Here is a 27,576-nt window from a genome sequence, read left to right as displayed (position 1 = left end):
TGAATTAATATAATCTTGATTGCAGATGTTCCTACACTTATGTATGAACACAGCAGGTGCTGTTAATTACTCATATTTACAGCATGTTTACTGTTTATCACCTTGCTCTATTACTGCCTGACATGTTAGCGACCTGAAGCTCTTTGTACTTCCTCCTATTGACCCTTGATATGTCGTGTCAGCCCTCTGCCTGTGGTTTGACAGCATCTGCACAGTCGATGAAGAGACGAGGCCTACAGTGCGGTTTTCAGGTTTTGGAGAGCGTGACTTCGTCTGCACACACAGGAAGCAGTTACTTTTTCTCTCTTCTCTTATTGTCACTGTTCAACCTGCCAACCACAGTGCAAAAATGCAGATGAGGCACGACACCGGAAAGGAGGTGCAGCACGAAGCGAATCTCCAGCAGCAGACTTTAGACCTACTTCAGCCGCTGTGTGTTTGAGGCTCACTTCACTCGCCTGCCAACTCAAAGTTGTATTATAATCTTTAAAGATCCGTCAAATTTGCACTTCTACTCTTCAGATATGTGTTTTCTGTGATAATCATGTGGCTACTTTATGAGACCGCGGTAAAGGAAGCATCTTTCATCCTTTGAAACGTTCAGACAACCTCCTCTAACCCATGGTGAGTCACTCGAGTTTTCCTACTTTTTTTGCTACAGAGCGTCTGACTTCATGCCTTCAGCAGCTTAAAGAGTCGTAAACGTTACTTTTCCATCATGGCTTTGAGTCAGCATCAGCTCCTGCTAGTGAAAATAAAGTATGCATAATCTTAACAGGCTTTCACTTACTTTTACTATAAAATATGATACATTTCCAGCAAACTCATATTCCTGGGTTTTAATTCTTGCTGTGTAATGCTGGCATTCTTGAATCAGCACATTGTGCTACTGTAATGTGTGTTTTTGCTGCTGCTACCAAATACTGTAGTTTGGAAGATTTCATGCTGTGAGTCTCCTAATGATCTTTACTGACTTATCTGTGCTGGATGGCCTTTTAACAGTGACGTGTACTTTATTTTGTATACGACATAGTTCCGAAATATCACATGTAGGACCTTCTTATGAGGCTGCTAAGGATATAAATTTTACTCTGGCTACTAAAACTGTGTCTTCCTTTTAGAGACATGATGCAATGAGCAACAAACCACACAGGAAAACATTTGCAGTTTCCCGTTTTCTCGGCACAACCTCAAACAAAACTTGAATTTTTGTTTGCACTACTTTCACTCCGCTTTAGTAAAATCGCAGCGGAAACAAGAAGAAGCTCCTTTCACACTTTTCATGTTCATGCAACAAACTGTCAGCTTAATAATGTTTAATAAACTGCGCACAGTGCAGGGAGAAGATATTTACTTTTATCACACAAGGCAAGGTAGATATGGGTACTTCTTTCCTTTAACAAAAGAAACGGCTGTTTAAAAGCATTTTGTATTTACTTGGGTTATCGTTGTCTATTATTTAGATTTCTTTCCTGATCTGAGGCCATTTAAGTGTAACATGCAAAAAAACTAAGAATACAGGAAGGGGGCAGATACTTTTTCATGTGTATAGTTTACATATTTGCCTGTTTAATAGTATGTTTGTCTTCTGCAAAGTGCAGGATGTGCACCAAGCACAACATGACCGTAAATCTGGTTATTTGAAAGGCTGTGCACACTCATGGTTAAACCAGTGGGTGTTTCCAGAGGACTAAACTTGAAAGACCTGGGCACATTGTGCTCATTTCATTTGTCATTAATTTATAAAATCTTCTTGGTTGTTGAAGTTTGGGGATAATATGTAACTCCCCAGCAAAGCTGCATCAACTTAAGAGGCAAACACTGCACAGGATCACCGACAATGTCTAGTAAAGGGATAATAGATTCTTAGTCCATGTTGTCGTGTCAAAAATAGATACAAAGACCACTGGAAAAATAGCTTATTGAAATACAGTTTCAATAAGATATAGACAAAACCGACAACGAGCACCCCTGGGGGATAAACAGACTTTAATATAATCGAGCAGCACCAGCGACTTGGGTCCTTGGGGGGCGGGCAACCTGAATTTATTGAGAAGGGTCTTTCAAGATAACTTAATCAGTAAGTTCCACTCCGTTGTCTATCCTGGCAAAAGAAAAAGATCAAAAAGTCTGATTCTTCTGGTTCTCTACCTATTCCTCATCTCTCATGTAGATCCATTGCTCATAACTCTCCTACAGGGCCCTGCAGACTTGTGTATCCCAAGCCAGTTAGCACATCCTTCTGCCCTGAGAAAGGCCTTAAGGGGGTGGAGGTGGTGTTTGTCTCCTGCTGTGTTCAGAGTCACAAAATCTGCATGTGGTGAAGTCTTCATACAATATCAACACAAACAACAACAAACACAGTGTTCAACTTGTGCTTGTGTTCTCATAAGCTCTCATAAGCATGTGTTACTGAGGTGAATGCAGGTGTACCTTTTTAATAAACACACTGATTAATTGGAGGTGATTAAGTAAATAATAATGATGCTCTGCACACATATTTCTAAAGGAACTGGTCAAAATGATAATAATGATGCTTTAGACTTTGAGTTAAAGGCGAAAATTCATCGTTAATGTGCAAAAAGTTTTTATTAAACTCTAATTAGCAGTTTAATTTCTCACTTTTATTATAAATATGTATTAGGGTTAGTAGTAGCAGTATTATACAGCAAACTCTTCTTCAGAGCTTCAGCAGGATGACTGAAGGCGAAACTTGTTTGATTGGCTTAACCCCCATTGATCACAGCCCATAATGTTCGGTTGCATGCAGTAAGTAATGTGTGTGTGTGTGTGTCACATAGATAAAAGCAGGAGCATCAGCGGTAGACATATATCAGAGTTTCTCATGGAGAAGACACATTACGATTCTATCCTGGACCGAAGCAAACGCATTACGTGGCAGGACGACTGCTATGTGGATCTTCAGTCTACGACCTCATCGCAAGCAGAAACGGAGGGTAAGAGTCGAAGCCACTGTGTCTGTAACGGTTTATTTAGCCTTTCAAAATAAGTCATCATCAGTGGAACTAAAGTGTACAAATACTGGCATCTACATACATACAGGTTTATTTATATATATATATGAATAATGGAGATCTTTCAGGGTCAGACTGAGGTCTCCAGTCCTCAGTGGCTCTTCATTCATCTCTGTGCGACCTCTATAATCCTGTCCCTGTTCTTCTATGTATATATATTGTTACGACCCATCTAGGGCCAGGCCATAACATGAGCGAGGCACTCGCTTCCCCCCCAAGAACCCAGCAGTCACACGAAACAAATCCGTTAGATGTGAGGTGATTTATTTACAATGTGAATAAAGAGAACCAAAACGGGAGTGTCAATACTTCAGGGTGAGCCAAGGCCAAAACAATAAACAAAACAAACCTACACAAATCCCGCACCCCTGACCTTACCAAAACAAAGTCAAAAATAAAGACCGAGTCTAACCTCCTTAACTAACTCAAAACAGGACAAAACGGGTGATCAAAAGAAACGGCAGCTCACCCCTACCCACTCCACTTCCACAACTTTCAAGCGTATACTGCAGCCAGCGGCTACCACAGGACTACTGCTGGGTGATGAGGAGAAACGCGAGGACCTCTCCCGCTGTAGCACTCCAGCCTCCTTTTAATGGGCGGGTCCTCCAGCTGGATCCAATCACGCCGGGGCAGTATATCCACGCACCAATCGGAACAGGGGCCTGGCACAGCTAAATTAACATAGAAAAAACACAACACCTGCACAACACCTGCACAAACAAACACATGGACATACAAGTTCGTAACAATATATATATATATATATGTATGTATATATATATATATATATATATATATATATATACATACATACAGTATATACCGACCAATAACCTGCCTCAGTACTACATGGAAGCTCCTGTCAGGCATCATATCGGCTAAGATGAACAGGCACATGGGTCAATACATGAGCGGGACACAGAAAGGAATTGGCAAGAATACCAGAGGCGCAAAACACCAGCTACTGGTAGACAGAACAATCAGCCGAGACTGCAAGACCAGACTGACCAACCTGTGCACTGCCTGGATTGATTACAAGAAGGCCTATGACTCAATGCCCCACAGCTGGATACTGGAATGCCTAGAATTGTACAAGATCAATGGGACCCTGAGAGCCTTCATCAGGAACTCAATGGGGATGTGGCGTACAACACTAGAGGCCAACTCCAAGCCCATAGCACAAGTCACCATCAAGTGCGGGATCTACCAAGGAGATGCTCTGTCCCCACTGCTGTTCTGCATAGGCCTGAACCCCCTCAGTGAGATCATTAACAAGACTGGCTACGGATACCGACTACGGATACCGACTACGGAACGGAGCAGTTGTCAGCCACCTCCTGTACATGGATGACATCAAGCTGTATGCCAAGAGTGAACGAGACATCGATTCACTGATCCACACTACCAGGCTATACAGCAATGACATTGGAATGTCGTTCGGACTGGAGAAGTGTAGTCGGATGGTAACAAAGAAAGGGAAGGTAGTCAGAACTGAGGGGATTGAACTACCAGAAGGCAACATTGCAGACATAGAGGACAGTTACAAGTACTTGGGGATCCCACAGGCGAATGGGAACCATGAAGAGGCCGCTAGAAAAGCTGCAACCACCAAGTACCTGCAGAGGGTCAGGCAAGTCCTGAGGAGTCAGCTGAATGGTAAGAACAAGATCCGGGCCATCAACACGTACGCCCTGCCCGTGATCAGGTACCCTGCTGGGGTAATAGGCTGGCCAAAGGAGGAGATAGAAGCCACTGACATAAAGACAAGAAAGCTCCTTACCATGCATGGAGGGTTTCACCCCAAATCCAGCACCCTGAGGCTGTACGCTAAGCGGAAGGAAGGGGGCCGGGGACTGGTGAGTGTCAGCACCACAGTCCAGGATGAGACAACGAACATCCAAGAATACATTGGGAAGATGGCCCCAACTGACCGAGTGCTCAGTGAATACCTCAGGCAGCAGAAACCCAAGAAAGAGGAGGGAGACGAGGAACCAGCATGGAAGGACAGGCCCCTGCACGGTATGTACCACCGGCAGATAGAGGAGGTGGCTGATATCCAGAAATCCTACCAGTGGCTGGACAAAGCTGGACTGAAAGACAGCACAGAGGCACTAATCATGGCAGCACAAGAACAAGCTCTGAGCACAAGATCCATAGAGGCTGGGGTCTATCACACCAGGCAAGACCCCAGGTGCAGGCTGTGTAAAGATGCCCCAGAGACAATCCAGCACATAACAGCAGGGTGCAAGATGCTAGCAGGCAAGGCATACATGGAACGCCATAACCAAGTGGCCGGCATAGTGTACAGGAACATCTGTGCCGAGTATAACCTGGAAGTCCTGAGGTCAAAATGGGAGATGCCCCCAAGGGTGGTGGAGAATGACCGAGCTAAGATCCTGTGGGACTTCCAGATACAGACGGACAAAATGGTGGTGGCTAACCAACCGGACATAGTGGTGGTAGACAAACAGAAGAAGACGGCCGTAGTGATCGATGTAGCAGTTCCGAATGACAGCAATATCAGGAAGAAGGAACACGAGAAGCTGGAGAAATACCAAGGGCTCAGAGAAGAGCTCGAGAGGATGTGGAGGGTGAAGGTAATGGTGGTCCCCGTGGTAATCGGAGCACTAGGTGCGGTGACTCCCAAGCTAGGCGAGTGGCTCCAGCAGATCCCGGGAAAAACATCGGAGATCTCTGTCCAGAAGAGTGCAGTCCTGGGAACAGCTAAGATACTGCGCAGGACCCTCAAGCTCCCAGGCCTCTGGTAGAGGACCCGAGCTTGAAGGATAAACCGCCCGCAGGGGCGTGCTGGGTGTTATATATACAGTATATATATATATATATATATATATATATACAGTATATATATATATATATATATATATATATACAGTATATATATATACTGTATATATATATATATATACAGTATATATATATACTGTATATATATATATATATACAGTATATACAGTATATATATATACTGTATATATATATATATATATATATACAGTATATACAGTATATATATATATATATACTGTATATATATATATATATATATACTGTATATATATATATATATATATACAGTATATACAGTATATATATATATATACTGTATATATATATATATATATATATACTGTATGTATATATATATATACATACATACAGTATATATATATATATATATATATATACATACAATATATATATATATACTGTACGTATATATATACATATACATACATACAGTATATATATATATATATATACATACAGTATATATATATATATATACATACAGTATATATATATATATATATACTGTATGTATATATATACATATATATGTGTGTGTGTGTGTGTGTAATAATGGATTGCATTTATATAGCACTTTTCGGGGCCCTCAAAGCGCTGTACAATTCCACTATTTATTCACTGTCACATTCACACACTGGTGGAGGCAGCTACAGTTGTAGCCACAGCTGCCCTGGGGCAGACTGACAGAAGCGAGGCTGCCATATCACGCCATCGGCCCCTCCGGCCATCACCAGTAGGCGGCAGGTGAAGTGTCTTGCCCAAGGACACAACGACCGAGACTGTCTGAGCCTCGAACCGGCGACCTTCCTGTTATAAGACGAACTGCCAACTCTTTGAGCCATGATCACCCCCAATAAATATATATATATATATATATAGTATATATATATATATAGTATATATATATATATACTATAGCAGCTGGATAGCGTAGTGGTTAAACTACACGCCTTTGGAACAGAGGATCGCAAGTTCGATTCCTGCCTGGGGCGTCTGTATCCAGTAAGGGTCCTAAGGCTAGACCCCCTATGCTAAGCAAGCCTACCGCAGACATGAGCGAGACAGATAAATATGAAGGCATGCCGGCTCGGACGTCGCCCGGATCAACAAGGTCCGCGTCAGGTGTTGAGGAACCAGGGCACCCTGACGAAAAGTGGGCTACTGGAACAAGAAGGCATCGGTGGGCAAGGGACGAAAACAGGGCGTTGTTGGAATGCTACTACGCAAGTAACCCCGGCGGAAGGGGCTACATGAATAGGATGAGGGACCTATGGATTCTTCGATACCCAACATCCACAATGACGGCGAAACAACTAGTAGCTCAGTGTTCCAACATTCGAAAGAAGGGACTGCTCTCACAGCTAGAGATTGACGAGGTACAACACAAATGCTACGGCAAGGAGGAGTCAGGACGCCAGGTCAGGGGGGAGATATCATCACCCCCACCCGAGATTGGGTACATAGCCCCAAGTGCGATAGGAGAAGGATCGTTGAGTGTGAGAGGAACTGACCTGAAAAATAGGATCATGGCCAAGCTTGAAACCTGGATCCCCCGTAGCCGGTTACCAAGATTACGTGAAGTACCCTCAGAAGGTCTGCTAGATGATGTTAATGCAGCACTACGGGCAATACCTACAACCACAATTACCGACACTAACAAGCTGATCTACAATACGGCAGCAGTGATCAGTGAGATGCTTGGTTACAAGTTGAACAGCCACAAGGGGCAGTACCCTCCATGGAGAAGGAGGCTAGAGGGCAAGATCAAAGTAGCACGGAGGGAGGTTAGCCAACTAACGGAGTTGCAGAAAGGTGCGACAAATAAGGTGCCTAAGAAATACAGCAAGCTGTCCATACCTGAGGCCTTGGAAACTGCCAAGCAAAGACTCACAGCCTTGGCCAGCCGCTTGAGGAGGTACACCAGAGAGATAGAAGGCAGGAGAATAAACCAGCTGTTCTCCACAGAACCAGCAAAGGTGTACTCTCAGTGGCAAGGGAACAATAAGAGAACAGCACCACCAAGGCTGGAGACGGAGCAATACTGGAAGAGCATATGGGAGAAGGATGCAACCCATAACGGCAATGCTCAGTGGCTAGTGGATCTGAGGGCAGACCACAGCGACCTCCCTGAACAGGGTCCAGTAACCATCACAGTGGCAGATATCCAAGAAAGGGTCTCCAGTATGAAGAGTTGGACAGCACCAGGGCCCGACATGGTTCACGCCTACTGGCTGAAGAAGCTGACTGCACTCCACGAGCGTCTGGCAGCACAAATGAACCAGCTGCTAGTTAACGAGAGACACCCGGAATGGCTAACTGAAGGCCGGACGGTCCTGATCCCCAAGGACCCCAAGAAGGGACCGGTCCCCTCCAACTACCGACCAATAACCTGCCTCGGTACTACATGGAAGCTCCTGTCAGGCATCATATCGGCTAAGATGAACAGGCACATGGGTCAATACATGAGCGGGACACAGAAAGGAATTGGCAAGAATACCAGAGGTGCAAAACACCAGCTACTGGTAGACAGAACAATCAGCCGAGACTGCAAGACCAGACTGACCAACCTGTGCACTGCCTGGATTGATTACAAGAAGGCCTATGACTCAATGCCCCACAGCTGGATACTGGAATGCCTAGAATTGTACAAGATCAATGGGACCCTAAGAGCCTTCATCAGGAACTCAATGGGGATGTGGCGTACAACACTAGAGGCCAACTCCAAGCCCATAGCACAAGTTACCATCAAGTGCGGGATCTACCAAGGAGATGCTCTGTCCCCACTGCTGTTCTGCATAGGCCTGAACCCCCTCAGTGAGATCATTAACAAGACTGGCTACGGATACCGACTACGGAACGGAGCAGTTGTCAGCCACCTCCTGTACATGGATGACATCAAGCTGTATGCCAAGAGTGAACGAGACATCGATTCACTGATCCACACTACCAGGCTATACAGCAATGACATTGGAATGTCGTTCGGACTGGAGAAGTGTAGTCGGATGGTAACAAAGAGAGGGAAGGTAGTCAGAACTGAGGGGATTGAACTACCAGAAGGCAACATTGCAGACATAGAGGACAGTTACAAGTACCTGGGGATCCCGCAGGCAAATGGGAACCATGAAGAGGCCGCTAGAAAGGCTGCAACCACCAAGTACCTGCAGAGGGTCAGGCAAGTCCTGAGGAGTCAGCTGAATGGTAAGAACAAGATCCGGGCCATCAACACATACGCCCTGCCCGTGATCAGGTACCCTGCTGGGGTAATAGGCTGGCCAAAGGAGGAGATAGAAGCCACTGACATAAAGACAAGAAAGCTCCTGACCATGCATGGAGGGTTTCACCCCAAGTCCAGCACCCTGAGGCTGTACGCTAAGCGGAAGGAAGGGGGCCGGGGACTGGTGAGTGTCAGCACCACAGTCCAGGATGAGACAAGGAACATCCAAGAATACATTGGGAAGATGGCCCCAACTGACCGAGTGCTCAGTGAATACCTCAGGCAGCAGAAACCCAAGAAAGAGGAGGGAGACGAGGAACCATCATGGAAGGACAGGCCCCTGCACGGTATGTACCACCGGCAGATAGAGGAGGTGGCTGATATCCAGAAATCCTACCAGTGGCTGGACAAAGCTGGACTGAAAGACAGCACAGAGGCACTAATCATGGCAGCACAAGAACAAGCTCTGAGTACAAGATCCATAGAGGCTGGGGTCTATCACACCAGGCAAGACCCCAGGTGCAGGCTGTGTAAAGATGCCCCAGAGACAATCCAGCACATAACAGCAGGGTGCAAGATGCTAGCAGGCAAGGCATACATGGAACGCCATAACCAAGTGGCCGGCATAGTGTACAGGAACATCTGTGCCGAGTATAACCTAGAAGTCCCGAGGTCAAAATGGGAGATGCCCCCAAGGGTGGTGGAGAATGACCGAGCTAAGATCCTGTGGGACTTCCAGATACAGACGGACAAAATGGTGGTGGCTAACCAACCGGACATAGTGGTGGTAGACAAACAGAAGAAGACGGCCGTAGTGATCGATGTAGCGGTTCCGAATGACAGCAATATCAGGAAGAAGGAACACGAGAAGCTGGAGAAATACCAAGGGCTCAGAGAAGAGCTCGAGAGGATGTGGAGGGTGAAGGTAACGGTGGTCCCCGTGGTAATCGGAGCACTAGGTGCGGTGACTCCCAAGCTAGGCGAGTGGCTCCAGCAGATCCCGGGAATAACATCGGAGATCTCTGTCCAGAAGAGCGCAGTCCTGGGAACAGCTAAGATACTGCGCAGGACCCTCAAGCTCCCAGGCCTCTGGTAGAGGACCCGAGCTTGAAGGATAAACCGCCCGCAGGGGCGTGCTGGGTGTTTTTTTTTTTATACACATATATATATATATATATATATATATATATATATATATATATATATATGTGTATATATATATATATATATATATATATATATATATATATATATATATATATATACACATATATATATATATATATATATGTGTATATATATATATATATATATATATATACACATGTATATATATATATATATATATACATGTGTATATATATATACATGTGTATATATATATATATATACATGTGTATATATATATATATATATATATGTATATATATATATATATATATATATGTGTATATATATATATATATATATATATATATATATATATATATATATATATATATACACATGTATATATATATATATATATATATATATATATATACATGTGTATATATATATATATATATATATACACATATATATATATATATATATATGTGTATATATATATATATATATATATATATATATATATATATATATATATATATATATATATATATATATACACATGTATATATATATACACATATATATATATATATATATATGTGTATATATATATATATATATATATACACATGTATATATATATATATATATATATATATATATATACATGTGTATATATATATATATATATATATATATATATATATATATATATATATATATATATACACATATATATATATATATATATATATACATATATATATATATATATATATACACATGTATATATATATATATATACACATGTATATATATATACACATGTATATATATATATACACATGTATACATGTGCACATATACATCTTTGTGGTATGAACACATATATCAAGGTTATCAGCACTGATATTGCTTCTTTTTTATTTGATTCCATTTATATCTCAGTACCCTCGATCTCTCCCTGTCTATCTGTTTCAGCTTGCCGTGTTTTTCTTGTTGTCTGTCCTCGTCCTGCGCTGCTGTTCTTTTTAAAAAAATAAAATTTATGAATTGACAAAAAAGGACGTAGTGTGTCAGTGATAATGGCAGGATCATAAAATTGACTTTAAATGAAGTAGTTATTTTAACATTAGCGGTGCACATCGTATTCTGCTATTATCAGCAGTGTTGAGCTGCAGAGGTGTCATCTGTAGGACAATCTGATCTCTGTGGTTTAGCTTTCAAGTCTTTGTTTCACCATATGGTTCGCAAACAAGACAACAATGTTATCACGATTCAAGATGCCGACTTCTGCTGTTGGAGAAGAGAATAAGTAGAATTGCATTACAGAAAACAGAATTGTTCTTTTACAAATATGCAAAAATGTTGTAGGTTTACCTCAGTCTGGCAGCTTTATACCTGAAAAAGCGTTAAAGTGTGGCGATGTTCATACTGTGTGCAGTCACAGGTGCTGTTTATGGTTAGTGTGTTTAGCCTGTCACCTAGTAACCATTAACAAAACTTTGAAACAGTGCTCACCACGTCCGCTCGAAAATTTCCTGTAGGGGCAAACCCTAATACTTCTCAGTAAGTTTGCAGGTTTTTAAAAAATCACTTTGATCTCCATCCAACCATCCAGCCGTATGTCGGCTCCGAGCAGCAGTCTGAGCAGAGACTTTGATTGACTTTGAAAGATTAAACAAACCTGTCAATCCTGGGAGTTCATTAGGTAAACACTTGCTTGGACATTCGCCAATTTTTAAGCAGAAGATTTTCTGACTTAGGATTTTTAAGCAAGATCAAAAAAAATGTGCGATCATCGCAGATCCTCAGTTTTCAGGTTTGTATTTCAAGCTCTCCTGTAAACTCGCTGATGCTCTTTATTCTTTCCTGTTATTTTCCCCCTCTTTGTTAGGAAACATTTACACCGTTTCTAAATGACAGCTTGTTGGTTTTGATGTATTATTGAAGTGGTTTTAAGGACACCACAGGCTCCGATTGTGATGTGGTGATTTCTACTTTCCAAGAGGAATGTGAAAATATTTATCTGTCTCTTTGTGTATTACACAACAAAGAAGAAGCTGACGTGTCGGTAATTTTGAGTGTGTGTACACACACACACACATATAAAGATTGGGGGGGGGGAAATAAATGAGGCAAAGGCATGTTATTTCTTTAAAAATATGGTGTCCTCTTGTGTGCAAAGTCATTTACCATCATCAGACTTTTTAATGAGAATAAATATCCGACAAAAACACAAATAATCCTGCATTGTCCCAGCTTAAGGAAGTATCTTTGCTCATGAGTTAACACCACAATAATCTCATCAATCATAAAAGTCCTAAAAGTGTTCTGTTATTCTTTAGATCTCGGTTGGATCCAAAAGCATCAAGACCAGCTGCAGAGCTTTATTACGCCCTCCTTCCTGGGGGAGATCTTAAACCACATGAGAAACCTGGATGTGCTCAGTTCAGCTGAGGAGACCAAGGTCAAGGAAGCAGGCCGACTGCAGGATCAGGTTAACATGCTCACCACTATTGTCACTGCCAAGGACAGTCAAGGCTCTGACGTCCTTCAGGGTTTTATAGAGAGCTCAGATTCTCAGGTTGCCCAGCTCATCATTAACCACGGTAAGAGGCTGCTACTCTCTGTCCTGTGTAATTCTTTAAAATGGTCATGGGGGGTAAGTAGCTCAGGCAACGAGTCTGGAGGAACGAAACTGCAAAGAAAATAAATCAATAAAATAATATTCTGTAAGTTCTGTCTGGCTCTGCCGGATGTTTCTTCCTGTTAAAAGGGAGTTTTTCCTTCCCACTGTCGCCAAAGTGCTTGCTCACAGGGCGCCATATGATTGTTGGGTTTTTCTCTGTATGTTTTATTGTAGGGTCTACCTTACAATATAAAGCGCCTAGAGGTTACTGCTGTTGTGATTTAGCGCTGTATAAATAAATTTGAATGGAATTGAATTATTTCCCATTTTTGTTTACTAATTAATAATTTTTAAAATGTTTATTTGTTTACTTGCTTGCATATGGAAATATGTATATGAAATGTAGATATTAATACTTTTTCTGCCAGTTTGGTTCCTCCATAGACGTGCGGCTTTTACAAGTGTTTCTATAGTGTTTAGTGTATGATTGTGTAAGTTTAAATGCAAAGCACTTTTCACTCACTGGGATCAAAGCTTAGTACAAAGTTACTCTTCCATATTAGTGTCCTTTTTCCAGAGAATAACCGATGTGAATTTCTTTTGTTTTTGTCTGTAGATGCCATGGTAAAAGAGCACAAGGAGGTCCTCTTACGCCGATATGAACAGTACAGAGACAGAGACTCAATCAGCTGCCCCAGACTTAACATCTCATCAAGAACCTTACTACTTGTCGATGGACTTTCTGACCTCCAACAAAAGGAGCATGACCTGATGCAGGTGGGAGTGACTCGAGGAGAGAAAAGAAATCATCTTAGGCAGCTGGGGTTAGCAAAATTGTTTGAGCCCCTTACCCGAGTCAGTATGCCCCCTAGGGTCTCCCTCACAGTTGGGGTAGCTGGTATCGGCAAAACAACCTGGGTGAGACACTTTGTCCGGCAGTGGTGCCAAGGGATCATCTGTACAGACATAAACTTTGTGCTACCGTTCACATTTGCCGAGCTGAACTTGCTGGACAAGCTTTCTGCTGAGAGGCTGGTGAAAATGGCTTTTCCTCATATATCTGATCCCAGTCTGGTCCTGAACAGCTCCTGTCGGACTCTGCTCATACTTGATGGTTTGGACGAATTCCGCTGCAAATTAAATTTTTCCGACGCAGCTTCTTGCAGCGACCCAAAAAAAGAAGTGCCTATTGACGACTTAGTTACCAACATCATTCGAGGGAATCTGCTTCCCGATATAGCAGTCTGGGTGACTTCCAGGCCAAGAGTAGCTTCCCTTATCCCCGGAGGTCTGGTTGACAGGGTGACTGAGATCCCAGGATTTAGTCCTAAGGATATAGAGATCTTTCTGAATCACCATTTCTCTGAGAAGGATTTTGCCAGGAAAATATGGTCACACTTGGAATCCAATAAGATCTTGATGGTGATGTGCTACATACCCTGCATTTGCTGGATAGTAGCTGATACTTTGTTATACATCATGCAGAATGAAGCACAGGAGAGTCTTCCGAGGACTTGCACTGAGCTGTATGCCAATTTCTGTTCAATGAAAGCAGAATTGGGCGAACCAAGAGGCAGAGAGCCTGTAAAAACGGAGCAACTTCACGGGAGCAATCGGAAACTGCTGGGGAATCTCGGACGACTGGCTTTCTATGGGCTTCTTAAACACAAGTATGTCTTCAGTGAACAAGACCTCAAGAACTATGGGATTGAGCTACTGCTGACTCAAAGCAGTCTCGGTTCTGGAGTTCTTGTTCGAGAGGAGTCAACCATCAACACGACGTTCCGCTTCACACATTTGACTCTGCAGGAGTTTCTTGCAGCTACCTTCTACCATGTTTCCTCAAAGCGGGCAATCTTTGACTTGTTCTCTGAGAGCTCCATGTCCTGGCCCAAGATTGGTTTCCAGAACCACTTCAGAAGTGCCTTTCAGCACTCACAACAAGCTGAGGATGGTCACCTGGATGTGTTCGTACGCTTCCTAACAGGCCTGCTGTGCTCAGCTGCAATCAAACCTCTTGCTGGACTTCTGGCCCTCGGGAAAGACGATGGCAACAACAAGGCATGGGCAGCAGGGTTTTTGCAGGGTCTGTTGGTCAGCGGGGGTGCTGTGGTCTCCCTGCGTGCAGTCAACCTAGCTTACTGTTTACAGGAGCTGCAGCACACAGAGATGCTGCGGAGCGTAGAGGAGGATTTACGGCTCAGCAGTCTAGCGGGAAAGTTAACGCGGCCTCACTGTGTGGTGCTGGGTTACCTGCTCCACGTGTCTCCGGAGTGCAGCGAACAAACCAACCTGACAGCCTCTCTGAACGCCTCGACAGTGAAATGTTTGCTCCCGCAGCTGCTGTACTGTAGGCATCTAAGGTGAGCTTCTCAACCCAAATACATCCAATAAAAGGAAAACTCCAGATTCAGTGGTTTTATCTGCTCATCAGGTTGGAGAATAATCACTTTAAAGATGATGTCATGGAGTTGCTGGGAAGTCTCCTGAGTGCCAAAGACTGCCATATCCAAAAAATAAGGTGAGCCTTTTTTGTGGTAAAGCATCATACGAGGAACAATTGTTGTTCTGAACAACTGTATCACATCAAGCTGCTTTATAAACTCAGACAAACAGCGGAGCTTTTAAATGAAGTTATGATTGACCTTGCTGATTACTCTCAGTGGTTGTGTGATTGTATGATTGGTGAAAGTATAATTGTGGTTGTAATTATTATTAATACTCGAACACCATAAATACAATTTCTTTTATCCCTCCATCAGTCTGGCGGACAATGCCATCAGCAACAAAGGAGCCAAAGCCCTGAGTCGAGCCCTCTTGGTGAACCGCACGCTGACTTCTCTCAAGTGAGATCTGCAGAGTTTGATGTCTGAATGAACAAATAAAACCTTTTGAGTTCAGTATTTCCAATTATCTGTATATAAAGCTGCTGCCCCCAGGTCTGGAAAGTATATTTTATGGTGTCAGTAGCTAGTTTTAATTCATTTATTACAGACACTCAAAGCCAAGTATGCTCTAGAGGAGCTATTCCCAGTCAAGAGTGCTGTGACCCATTTAATAAAACAGGAAATCCCATGGAGCCCCCCCCCAATCTTAAATCTTCACTCTAATCAAAATACCGGAGTGGGAGTATTAAGGCCAATAGGTGATCCACCTGCCACTGGGACACAAACGTCAATAAAAGAGCAGTGAATTTAGGTCAGAGTAATATCACTAATAACCACCTCCAAGTACCAGTTTTAATTCACTTTTTATTTAAATCAATTAATATAAATAAGTAACTGTACATTATTATGAGTCATTTCAAACTCAATTTCTTGGGAATCACTGCTCTAGAGCTTGGCTAGCTGTTAGTGTGCAGGGTCTCAGTTTCTCTTGTGTCTAGATTCAAAAACTAAGATGGCAGTGGATAAATTGCTCACACTAAAGCTTTAAAAGATGAGTAACCATGACAACATGGGGGCTACTTCCATCTTTTATATACAGTATATAATGTTTTCCAAAAACAGAACCTTGTAATAAAAATGAGTAATCTGAAATGGGGAAAAGGCTTTTAGTTTTGATGTAGTATAGTCATTCAAGAGTTGATCATAATACTACATAATAATAATGCTAAACCTGCATCTTATAATTTACATCTTATTATTGCTAAGTAGAGTTTTAGTAAATCATCTAATGACCTGTTTATGTTGTTTTAGTCTTCGGAATAACAACATCGGCTCCAAAGGTGCAAAGTTCCTAGCAGAGGCTCTGAAAATGAACCAAGTCCTGACATCAATCAAGTTGAGTATAATTGCTCTACAGCTTAACTGACACACCCAGAATTCCAGTTTATTTACTCTAGTTGGTGTATTTGCTCAATTTCCCCGACTTCTCATCAGCTTTCAGAACAACGCCATCGAGGAGGAGGGTGCTCAGTCGCTTGCAGAAGTGCTGCAGTGCAACCGCAAACTGGTGTCTCTGAAGTGAGTTTGGTCTTGTTTACAGATGTTGTTTTAATGAATGTTCTGTAGATTAATGTGCATCTTTTTTTTTAGTATACGGAAGAATACAATCGCAGCAGGTGGAGCCAAAAGGATTGCAGAAGCACTGAAGACCAACCGGACTCTCACAAAGTTGATGTAATGCAGAATTAATATTCATTCAGTGATCTTGGAGATAATGTACTGAACTTCTAGGCCAGAACATTTAAAGACTAAAAGTTAATCATTACTTCTTCACATTTTTGCAGATTGATGATGAGGTGTACAGTTATGATAGCTCATTGACACACTTGTTTGTTACTAGGCTTCATTTGATCTTGTTTACCACCACACCTGAACCTGGTTCACATACTGATAACTCAGGTTTTCTTTCTCCTAATGTGTCGGGTGTATTTGTGTTCTTGTCTGCAGCCTTTGTGGTAATCAGCTTGGGGATAAAGGGACGGTAGCTCTGGCCGAGGCTTTGGCGGTCAACCACACTCTTCTCTCACTCCAGTTAGTATCTTCTGCCCATGAGTGCAATGCAAATGCATTTTAATAGTGTGGGAAGTGACATTTCAATTCATGCACCACAGAAGGGGAAATGGTGTTTGCTTTGAATGCTATTCATTACAGCTGCATTTAACTTTTCATCTCTTTTCATAGACTTCAGAGTAACTCGATCAGCAACAAGGGCATGACAGCCTTAACCAAAGCACTGAGGCTGAACCATGGCCTTGTCTCCTTGAAGTAAGGACCAAGCTTAAAGTTTCACTCTGTTTCCCTGTTTGTATTTGTGCATTAACCCAAGAATATTTTGTCTTTTTTGGGAGAACGTGATTTTCCAACAAGCAGCTGTCAGTTAAACTCAGAAGAGAGTTACTTTAGCTAAGAAATTATTTAAAACGCTGATGTTATTTTGAGCTTTAGGAGACCAATCAGTGATCAGGGTCAGTTATTTGTCTTACTTAGCTTCAGTAGGCATCTTGAAGTCCATGCAAGCTTTTCCTCAAGCTTTTCTTTCTGTGCAGATTAATTTTATTAGCACTGAAGAAAGTTAGTATGTTGTTTCCCTCTGCACCTCCGACTCTTTATGTATGGCTAATTAGCTGCAGACTTTGGTTCAACAGAATAAAGTTTAAATGATTTTACAGTTACAGAAGTGCACATGTTTTGGACAATTACAGTTTTTTCACATTATTTTGCCTCTGTATACCACTACAGTGGATTTTAAATCAGTCAAGATGTGATTACAGTTTAGACTTTAATTCAATTGATTTAATTTTATTTACTATTTAGGGATTATAGCCATTTTATATATAGTCTACCATTTTAAGAAGCTCAAAATTAATTGGACTAAACTAAAAAAATTAAATAAAAAGATTGTTTTTAATACTTGGAGGAAAATCATTTGCAGTCAATGAGTACCTGCAGGCATCACCAAATGCTGTTTCTTCCCTTTTTATTTTTACTTTTTCAGAACTGTGCAGTTTCTTTTAGAAGTTTCCTGGCGAAGGCTACGTTAGCGTTGTTATTCTTGAATGTAGTTATTTGCACCTTCATTTTAAACCCTCTCTATTTCCATTCATCAAGGCATGTGTTTACTGCAGACTGATATTTATACGCCTACCTCCTTGAAAAACAGTTTTGACTTGGTTAGATGTTTTAAAGGTGTTTGGGTTTTTTTTCCTTTAACCATGGAAATAATTCTGTCATCATCCACTTTAGTTGTCTTCTGTGGTTTTTCTGGGTTTTTTTGTTGTGGAGCAGGGGGGCTTTGCGTAAAGATGGCTGTAATTCCTGATTATTTAAAGCACAACTTTTGTTAAACACCTTAAAAGAAAACTGAAAGTCTGCACATCATTCACACTTGATTATTTGATATAAAATCCACTGATGTGGTGTGCGGAGGCAAAATGACAAATATTGTCTCGCTGTTCAAAAACCTATAAAACTAATTGTATCATATGTGCAGTATATCTTATCTGTTAGACACATGTGATCAGTATTCATATTTTGTGTCTCAAAAAAGGGAGTAAAAAAAGCCTCTCTTTGGAAAAGGTTTGCCAAATTGGCAGTATCTTGGCATTTTAGTGGCTGTAAAGTTGTCATGCTTGTGTCTTATGTCACTTTTCATGTGTTTTTCTGTCTATTTAGTCTGAGGGAGAACTCCATTGGGGTAGAGGGAGCAAAGAACATGGCCCATGCCCTCCACGAGAACAACACTCTGCAGGACCTCGAGTGAGTCAGCTCGTTAATAGTAGTACAGTATCATCCCTCACAGAACTGCAGGAATACCCAACTGTTCAGTAAATGTCATTCCCCCAGATCATGCCCTGTCATACAATACTGCTGCATGATGAAAAGCACAAAAACTGTGAGATAACTGTTTGTATTGTGTAGCTCTTTGAGGTAATGTGGGGACATTTCCAACCTACTGCAACACTGAGAGCAGCAGCCATATTCTAGTGTTATAATACTTCCTGTAAACACCTTTTTCCAGTGTTATTTTCAAAACTTGAAGCTTCTGTGAAAGCAGACATGTTGAAAACGCTCTGACAGTCTTTGCATTACATACAACAGTGCTCATATTTGTGTTTTTGTTTGCATATTTGTGTGTTTTCCAGTCTCACAGCCAACCTTTTGCATGATGACGGAGTTCAAGCTATCGCTGGTGCAATCAAGTTTAATCGAGGCCTGACCTCCTTGCAGTAAGTGGAGCTTGAATCGGAAATAAACACATCCAAACAGATACACACAAGTCTGAGAGTAGAAGTGGGAGTCTGCACTGCACAGCAACCGATGCATTCTCAGTGATGTAATAAAGTTCTAGTGAACAAAGCAGGATATTTATACCTACATCTTTAAGCACACACTCTATCCATAACCCTGATAAGGACAAGTGGAAGAGAATGAATGGTTAGAGTCTTTGATTCTGAAATGTGGTTGAGCAGAAATTTGAGCTAAATCAAAATAGTAAAGTAAACGATTTGGTTCTTATGTAGCACTTTTCTACTTGAGCTTTTAAAGCGCCTCATTCAACACCCCTCATTCAACCATATTTTTTCGACACCTAAATGCTTTCTAAGATTCACATGTTGATGGACACATGGAGAGCAACTTTAAGGTTCAAGTATACTTCGGCATGCAGAGTAGAGCATCCAGGGATTGAACCAGCAACCTGTTTAATAGATCTTTAATGAATTCAAGTGTATTTGCTTCATACTGGGTCTCTTCTTTTCCTCTCTTTTCACAGTCTGCAGTGGAATTTCATCAAGTCCACGGCCACTAAAGCTCTGGCCCATGCACTCCTCTCCAATTCCACAATGCAACTCCTGGAGTAAGACCAATAAACCTTTTTCACTCCTTTGTTTGTAAATATATCGATCTCAACCAAAATTTCAAAACTCTTTCCTCAAAGCCTGCGCTGATATTACTTTGAGAAAATGACTCGCTCCAGGCTTTGAGTGAACATATTTCATCAGCAACCATGCAATTATGTAAAACTTTATTCGCAAGGCTTTATTGTTATTCATAGCAGTTTCTGTGTGTGCTTCTATCTCCATTCTACAGTCTTCAAGAAAATGCTATCGGGAATGAAGGAGTCACTTATCTTGCTGAGGCTCTGAAAACCAACACGTCACTGCGCACTTTATGGTTGGCATAACGATCATGTCCATCGACAGATCAATCATTTTTGTGGTTGTGGTGGTTGTGACCCTTTTGTGTGACGTCTCTTCAGTCTTCAGGGAGTCTCAGCAGGGATGAGTGGCGCCATTAAAATGGCAGAAGCTCTGATGACCAACCAGACCCTGCAAACATTAGAGTGAGTACAAATTTTACCTTGTGTCAACCTTTCCTTTGTTTTAGCTGCATATCATTGACACGCTCTTCGGCAGTTCAGCTTTGTCAGTTAAAGTTGGCCTAATCAACAGCAGAGTGAAACCAAGCAGCACTCGTTAACTTCTATCTGAAACTAACTGTCTATCTAAACTAACTGCTAGTCTCTTATCTGTCTGCTTCTAAAGATTAATAGCTTTTGATTGGTTCCTGTTATGAACTTTGTTTATCTTCATTTGAGAATCCCAGCATGCAATTTGAATTTACTGATTGCAGTCTGGCAATGTTGTGTCTGCTTGAGGTAGATATTATTTTAAGAAGGCAGTTAGTTGTCTCTAACAGATCACTGACAAGTCACGATTGCGATCACTAGATCAAATGAGTGCGCCTCCCTGGAAACGTTCGTTATTTCCAAATGTTAAACAATAAAAGTGATGATTCATCAGAATACCTCCAGACCTTCTCTTTGTGAATAATGTGAGAAAATTCACCAACTAATCCTCAACCAGATTGAGACTATTTAAGCTCTCGTGCTGCTTGATGATTAAATGACTCAGTGTGTTTTAATGGCAACTTTACTTTTCTTTATTTTTTTTCACATGTAATGACTTGTCTATATTATTGTTGATTTACATTCACTCTGATTTTATAGAGTTAAATTTAAACATACCATAACAATATTACAATACATACAGCCATGTGAAAAAGAAATGCAACAATCCCAGTAATGTGAAAAACACCAAACTGCTTCTATAAGACTTAAGAAGGCAGGTGCTGCTAATCAAATACACTTGATTAACTGATCATCAGCAAGTGCGAGCACCTCTGTGAAAGCAAAGGTTTTGGCATTTTGCTGGTTTGGAGAATTCAGGTGTGTTAACACAATGTCACAGTCTTCCCAAGAGTGAACAGCCCACCAGTTTTCCCTGAGGTCAGACCATGCAGTGCTCAAGGAAACTGCAAAACAAACCAAGAGCTACATCACAGACTCTACAGGCCTAAGCATTAAATTTCATGATGGCGCAATGATAACAAGATTGAACCAGTGTGGCTTGTTCGAAAGGGTTGCCAGGACGACACCTCTTCTCTTTAAGAAGTTGCACAGGTTAGGATAGTAAAGTTGTATTTGAACAAACCACAAGATTTCTGGGACTTTGGACCTCATTTACTAACAATGTGCAATCAAAAATACAGACAAATTAAAATCTGGCTGTCGTAGGAAATTTCTACAGGATGTTTAGAATTACAGTTATTTTTTATTTTTAAAAAAAGCCTTGATATTAGTGCTGGATGTCTTTCAGTCTAATTTCTTGGCCCTCTCTAATGGATGCTGAAAAATAGAATTCAGTGAGTTTATTATCACAGATTGACAGATATGGTCCTCTTTGTTCTTTTTCTCTCATTCAGTTAGACTTTTTTATATCAACTTTGAGTTCCAAGCAAGTCTCAGGGGATGTGATATACAGAGCTACTATTTTGTCAGTAGGAGCCCCACTTTTCATTTTTCTTTTAAACTGTTGAAAACACTCTGGAAAGCTGTGCCTTTTCCTCTTTGGACAATTGTTTAAGTTTCTTCAGTTGGATTTTCTCCTGTTTTCCTCTTTTAGTGGTGCACGGTTCTCTCTTGCAAGATAGTAACTGCTTTCTCTGCTTTACCTGGAAGTACTAGAGTTGGATGTCTTGACTGGTCTCAAGACCACTTTTACGTGGTCTTGATCTTGTCTCGGTCTCGACGGACTTTGGTCTTGTCTTGGTCTCACTGTCTTGATCTTGCTGTCTAATGTGTCATGCGCAAAAGCATCAGCTCTAAGAGCCGTGCTTAGAGAGTGCTTTGTAGTGAATCACAAGAGTCGACTCCCAGTAAGCGAGAGCCGGCTCCTCACTTAATTTCCTTTCACTGCTCAGCTCTCACACAGTGGCTCAGCTATGCTCCAATCCCTCCATATTGTGGCCAATCACATGCGAGGATATAGGATAATATCATTATGTGAAAAACAGAGAGGGTGAGAGACGCGGCAGTCAAGTGGAGTCTGTCTTCCCAGTAAGTGAGTGAGACAGTAGACAGTGGTGAGGAGGGCTGTGCGAGTGCATCACAAAAACACATAAATATGCCCGACACCCGTAAACGAATCAGCATCTGGCTGCAGTTTAAAGACTTTTTCGTCTCGGTCTTTGTCTCGTCTCAACTTTGTCTTGGTCTTGACTTGGTCTGTCTTGGTCTTGGTCTTGTCTTGGTCTCGATACCCTCTGATCTTGGTATTGTCTTGGTTTAGGCGGTCTTGACTACAAGTCAAGCACGTACGCCTGAATGACATGGAGACGTGACAATATCCAGATTTTATGGCGATTACAAAGGGCTCTTTGTTCATAAAGAGTCTGATTTATCAACATATAAACTGTGGTAAGAATAAAAACAAGCTGGTGCACGTGTTTCTTAAATCTAAGAGTAATTTTGCATAGCCACTTGTTTGTTTGAATAGAGTAAGAACTCCACGCACATTAAATGAAGCCCATTGTCCTTTAAACAGAAAAGACCAAAGTGGAGATGTTTGGCCACAATGCACAGAGTAACATTTGGGGAAATTTGAACACAGCACAAACACTTCATAACAACTGTCAATCACTGTGTTGGAGGGATGGTGATTTGGCCTTGTTTTGCAGCCACAGGATCTGGACACCTTGCAGTCCTTAGGTCAACCATGACCTCCTCTGTACCTGGAATAATTTTGGAATCAAATATGGGGACCAAAATGCTTCCACAGTGATGTGAGACACTGATAAAAACATGCTGAAATGATTATTCCTGCTAGAGGTGACTCTACAAGCTACTGAAACATGCAATGTAGTTCGTTTTTCATCAGTAATTTGGCATTTTTATTGATCTTATTGTAAATTTAAAATGTAAAATCTCTTTGTTTATTCAAATGGCTTTTTTTGCAGCAGTGAACAAAGATTGGTCAGCGGATTTTAGAATGAGTTGGACTGCTTCTTATTTGCTGAAGTAACCAATACAAACTTTCTTCATTAGTGACTTTTTATCTCAAGATTTTCTTGATGGGTTTGTCATAACCTTTCAGGAACTTCACTAAAAGGATAATTAATTTTTTTTTTTTGAAGCAACAAAAGAGACAATTAAAATACAATTGCCTCCAGCAGCTCATTGCAAATTGTCGTTTTTAGTCCTGGTAAACAACCAATTTCACCTGTCATTGGACGACACAAGAGAAAAGTGAGAAAAATGATAGAAGGCTCTAGTTTGATGAGACGCTCACCTGGGTGGAGCTCGGCAGCTCATTTTCCACTATGTTTTTCAGTCTGCGTGGGAACACTGTAGGAATGGAGGGAGCCAAGGCCCTGGCCAACGCCTTGAAATCCAACAGAAGCCTCAAGGCGCTGAAGTAAGCACAACTGGAACTTCATTTCATGACATAAACTACATTCGTATATTAAACCTGTGGTAGAAAAGTAAATGCAGCTGCTGATTTCATGCTGCCTGATTTATCTGTTCAATCAGGGCTGAAGTTTATTCTCCCACACTCTCCTCCGCTGTTCATCCATTATTTGGTTAGCTGCAAATAACCCCAGCTACAGAGATGCATGTGTGCTGAACTCCCTGATTTTGTTTTTGTTTTCTTCTGGAATCCAACAGTCATCAATATCCAGACCTTTACATTTGAAATTTAGAGAGTTACTCACAGATATCGCTACATTTGATCAAAAAATAAATCTTCTGTGTGTGATTCATCAGTCTGCAGGAGAACTCTCTGGGCATGGACGGAGCCATATTCATTGCAACAGCTTTGAAGGGAAACCACCAACTGACATACATCAAGTAAGTTTTCTTTTACCGTTTATTTATTGTTATTTACCTGTTTATCGATTTGTCGTATTAAAACTGTTCCTTCAGTTTGCAGGGAAATGGCATTGGAGAATCTGGAGCTAAAGTCATATCTGATGCTATAAGAGCCAGTGCCTCTGGCTGCGTGGTGGACATCTAGCCCACCAGAGAGAGCAGCCATCACTGAGGAGGGTCATGCTACCAGCACGGGGATAACAGCTGCTGTTGTTATACAAAGCAGATGTAAACTATGTAATTTAACTCATTCTGTATAATAGTTCTGACAAGTTATTTGGTGCATTGCATTTTTATATAGATTCTGTAATATTTATTAGATGACTAAACAGCTGTTTTGAAGCTGCAGTTCAGCTTTAGACAAACACTTGAGAAGCACAATATGTAATGTAATAAACACACATTAAGCTCAGGAAGTTAAAGTAGAGCAGAATTCCTCCATTAAGGTGCCATTTTGTACATTTGCTCTGTTTGCACAATTAAATGTGGCAAAAAAAAAAAGTAAGTTACTTCACGAGGACCAAACTGGTTTTATAACCTTTGTTGTTCTATTTGGTTTATTATGCCTGTCTTACAAGTGTTAAATACCAGAAATACTGACATGACACAAATACACTCCAACTGAGCAGAACTGAGTAAAACCTTTTATTTATTCCAATGTTTCTTGTTGCAGTCGACCTTATTGGAAATGAGGCTTTTGGCTATTTTAAGCCTGCATGTTATAGATGCAGTTATTATGATGTTTGGAGCCTCTGAAGACAATGAACTGAGAAGGAGAACATGTATTTAAAATTGTAAGAAGAAAATGATCTGTGTCCTTTGACCCATATTTAATAGTGCTTTGTGGACCATCCAGTTCATTATTTGTCGTGGCTTGTTTAGCTAGCACCTCAGTGTGCCAATAACAGCATATATATATATATATATATATATATATACATACCTGCGAGGAATGGCACTATGAGCCAGTCCGCACGGAATTTTGTGGCTCAAATTCTAAGGAATGAGGAGCTAATTAACACCCTGGCAAATGCATGTTCTGGCCAACCTAATATTTGTACTAGTGTACCGCATCGTACTACTGATGAAGAAATTTATTCACTTTTTCATCGTGGAAGACCAAATGCAGTGAACCTCTCCGGTCAGATAACCCCTGGATATCCAGCTAACGTTATGGAGAACGTGCCTTCCACATCACAGGAGTGCCCCACAACAGGTCCCATCTACAATCTTAGGCTACGTTCACACTGCAGGCGAAAGCGCATAAATTCCGATTTTTTTGACCCTATGCGACCCATATCCGATCATGCTATGACAGTGTGAACGGCGCAAATCCGATATTTTCAAATCCGATCTGGGTCACTTTCGTATGTGGTACTGAATCCGATACATATCCGATGTTTTAGAAAGCGACTGCTGTGTGAACGGTCAAGTCGCATTAAATCCGCCTTTTACGTCACCGACACAAGACTGAAGCCAATTATCAGCGCCAGAGAAGACATCGCGAACGCTTCCTGGCCATCCAGTGTAGATGTCAGTGAAAATGTTGGGAAGACAACGTAAACATTTTATTTGTACTGTAATCTGCAGATTCTGACAGAAATCTGCAACTATCCTTTGAAGCACCGCTCCTCTAAAACAGCAATAAGGATCATTATTAGGTTATTTACATTATTATGTAAATAACAAAATAACTTAAAGCAAAAATTGGGAAACGTGAAGTCCGAAGTCTTTATATTAAACTGGCGTCAAATGTTCTTTTAATTCAGCAACCTAAATTACATTTTAAAACCCCAACTTCCTTCCCTCATCACTAACTGGCCGAGGCAGATGGCCACCCCCATCTCAGAGCCTGGTTCTGCCAGAGGTTTCTCTCTTTTAAAAGTGAGTTTTTCCTTCCCACTGTCGCCAATGTGCTTGCTCTAGGGGGTTCGTTTTTGTGCATTATTGTAGGGTCTTCACCTTACAATATAAAGCACCATGAGGGAAGTGTTGTTGGGGCTTGGCGCTGTTTCTTTGCTCAAAATGTCCAATTACAACAGGACATTTTGAGTTAAGAAACAGCGTCAAACCACAAATTAAAATAAAAAAATTAAATAAAAAAACAACAACTGTGACTTTGTGCTTTGTTTCATTTGCTGTAAATTTGCTAAGAATGTAATATAAGATTAGAATAGTGTTTATTTGTCTGCTTATTTATAAGGAACTCCATTAGCTTCCACAACAGTGGTTGCTAGTCTTCCTGGGGCCTAAGCCATCAAATACAATCAATTAAAATATTACACAATAAAGTGGATGCAAAATATCCACAATTTGGCTCTTACATCCACAGTGAGATTTTGCAATTGTGAAAATATAAGCATATAAATATCAATAACACTGAGGCAAAACACACCAATAATGTTGTTTAGATATTCTACTTTCCATGTTCCAGATCCCCAGAATTGATATTTTCACCGAATGGTCTTTTCTGTCTGCCAGTGTGTCATGCAGATTTCAAGATTAATAAGCGCTGACACTCAACCTGACAAAGTGTGAATTTGCCAAGGCCACTGTAACATACTTGAGCAGGGAAGTGGGACGTGGTCAGGTGCGGCCCCTTAGCGCCAAAGTGGTGGCGATTAATGAATATCCCACACCTAAATAAAGGACTTGAACTGTGCAGATTCCTGGGAATGGTAGGTTATTACAGGAACTTCTGCAAAAACTTCTCCTCCATAGTCCAGCCATTAACTGATCTACTTAGTCCAAAAGTGGATTTTATATGAAAGTGCAAAATTCCTCCTCTGCCACACTCCTGGCTGTAATCTAAAGCACAGCGTTAACATAACTTTATGGCAGTTCAGGTACTACCATAAACAAGGTATAGCGTCACATCAGCAGTGACAACATCAGTGACATCGCTTCACGTCCTTTATAAGATTTTTTTTTCCTGATGTGTCATGATTTTTAGTATTCCCCAAAATCCGTAATTAGTAATAAGCTGTTGAAAAATAAAAAGATCACCTTAAAAAAACCTAGTACACATATTCTCTGTGTTTTAATTTGATGCAGGATGAAAGCAAACATGTCACACTGATGTGTTACAGCATTTT

At 41.1% G+C, this 27,576-nt stretch overlaps 1 protein-coding gene across 4 annotated transcripts; it reads left to right on the top strand.

Annotated features, from left to right (window-relative positions):
- Positions 1-258: 258 nt before the first annotated feature.
- On the top strand, positions 259-25,338 carry LOC146568276 (NLR family CARD domain-containing protein 3-like). 4 transcript variants are annotated; one of them, XR_014893591.1, is made up of 19 exons: positions 259-624; positions 2,802-2,957; positions 12,543-12,806; positions 13,443-15,189; positions 15,261-15,347; positions 15,589-15,672; positions 16,525-16,608; positions 16,708-16,791; positions 16,864-16,947; positions 17,221-17,304; positions 17,455-17,538; positions 18,946-19,029; positions 19,416-19,499; positions 20,045-20,128; positions 20,362-20,445; positions 20,531-20,614; positions 23,290-23,394; positions 23,943-24,026; positions 24,377-24,395. XR_014893591.1 is itself a non-coding variant. In XM_085284233.1 (19 exons), the coding sequence occupies exons 2-19, from the start codon at positions 2,846-2,848 to the stop codon at positions 24,624-24,626; spliced, it is 3,393 nt and encodes a 1,130-aa protein (XP_085140359.1). In that variant the 5' UTR covers positions 261-624; positions 2,802-2,845; the 3' UTR covers positions 24,627-25,338. The 4 variants fall into 4 exon arrangements, 2 of the variants coding, with proteins under 2 accessions (XP_085140359.1, XP_085140360.1); XM_085284233.1 differs by lacking the exon at positions 23,290-23,394 and adding an exon at positions 24,536-25,338 and having other exon boundaries at positions 261-624; positions 24,377-24,460; XR_014893590.1 differs by having other exon boundaries at positions 23,290-24,026; positions 24,377-24,424.
- Positions 25,339-27,576: the final 2,238 nt, after the last annotated feature.

The sequence above is a fragment of the Mchenga conophoros genome, linkage group LG8, assembly GCF_057382185.1.
Source record: "Mchenga conophoros isolate Kocher_MC1m ecotype Shallow Benthic linkage group LG8, M_conophoros_male_GT1.1, whole genome shotgun sequence".
NCBI lineage: Eukaryota > Metazoa > Chordata > Actinopteri > Cichliformes > Cichlidae > Mchenga > Mchenga conophoros.
This window is presented reverse-complemented; position numbering and strand designations above follow the sequence as displayed.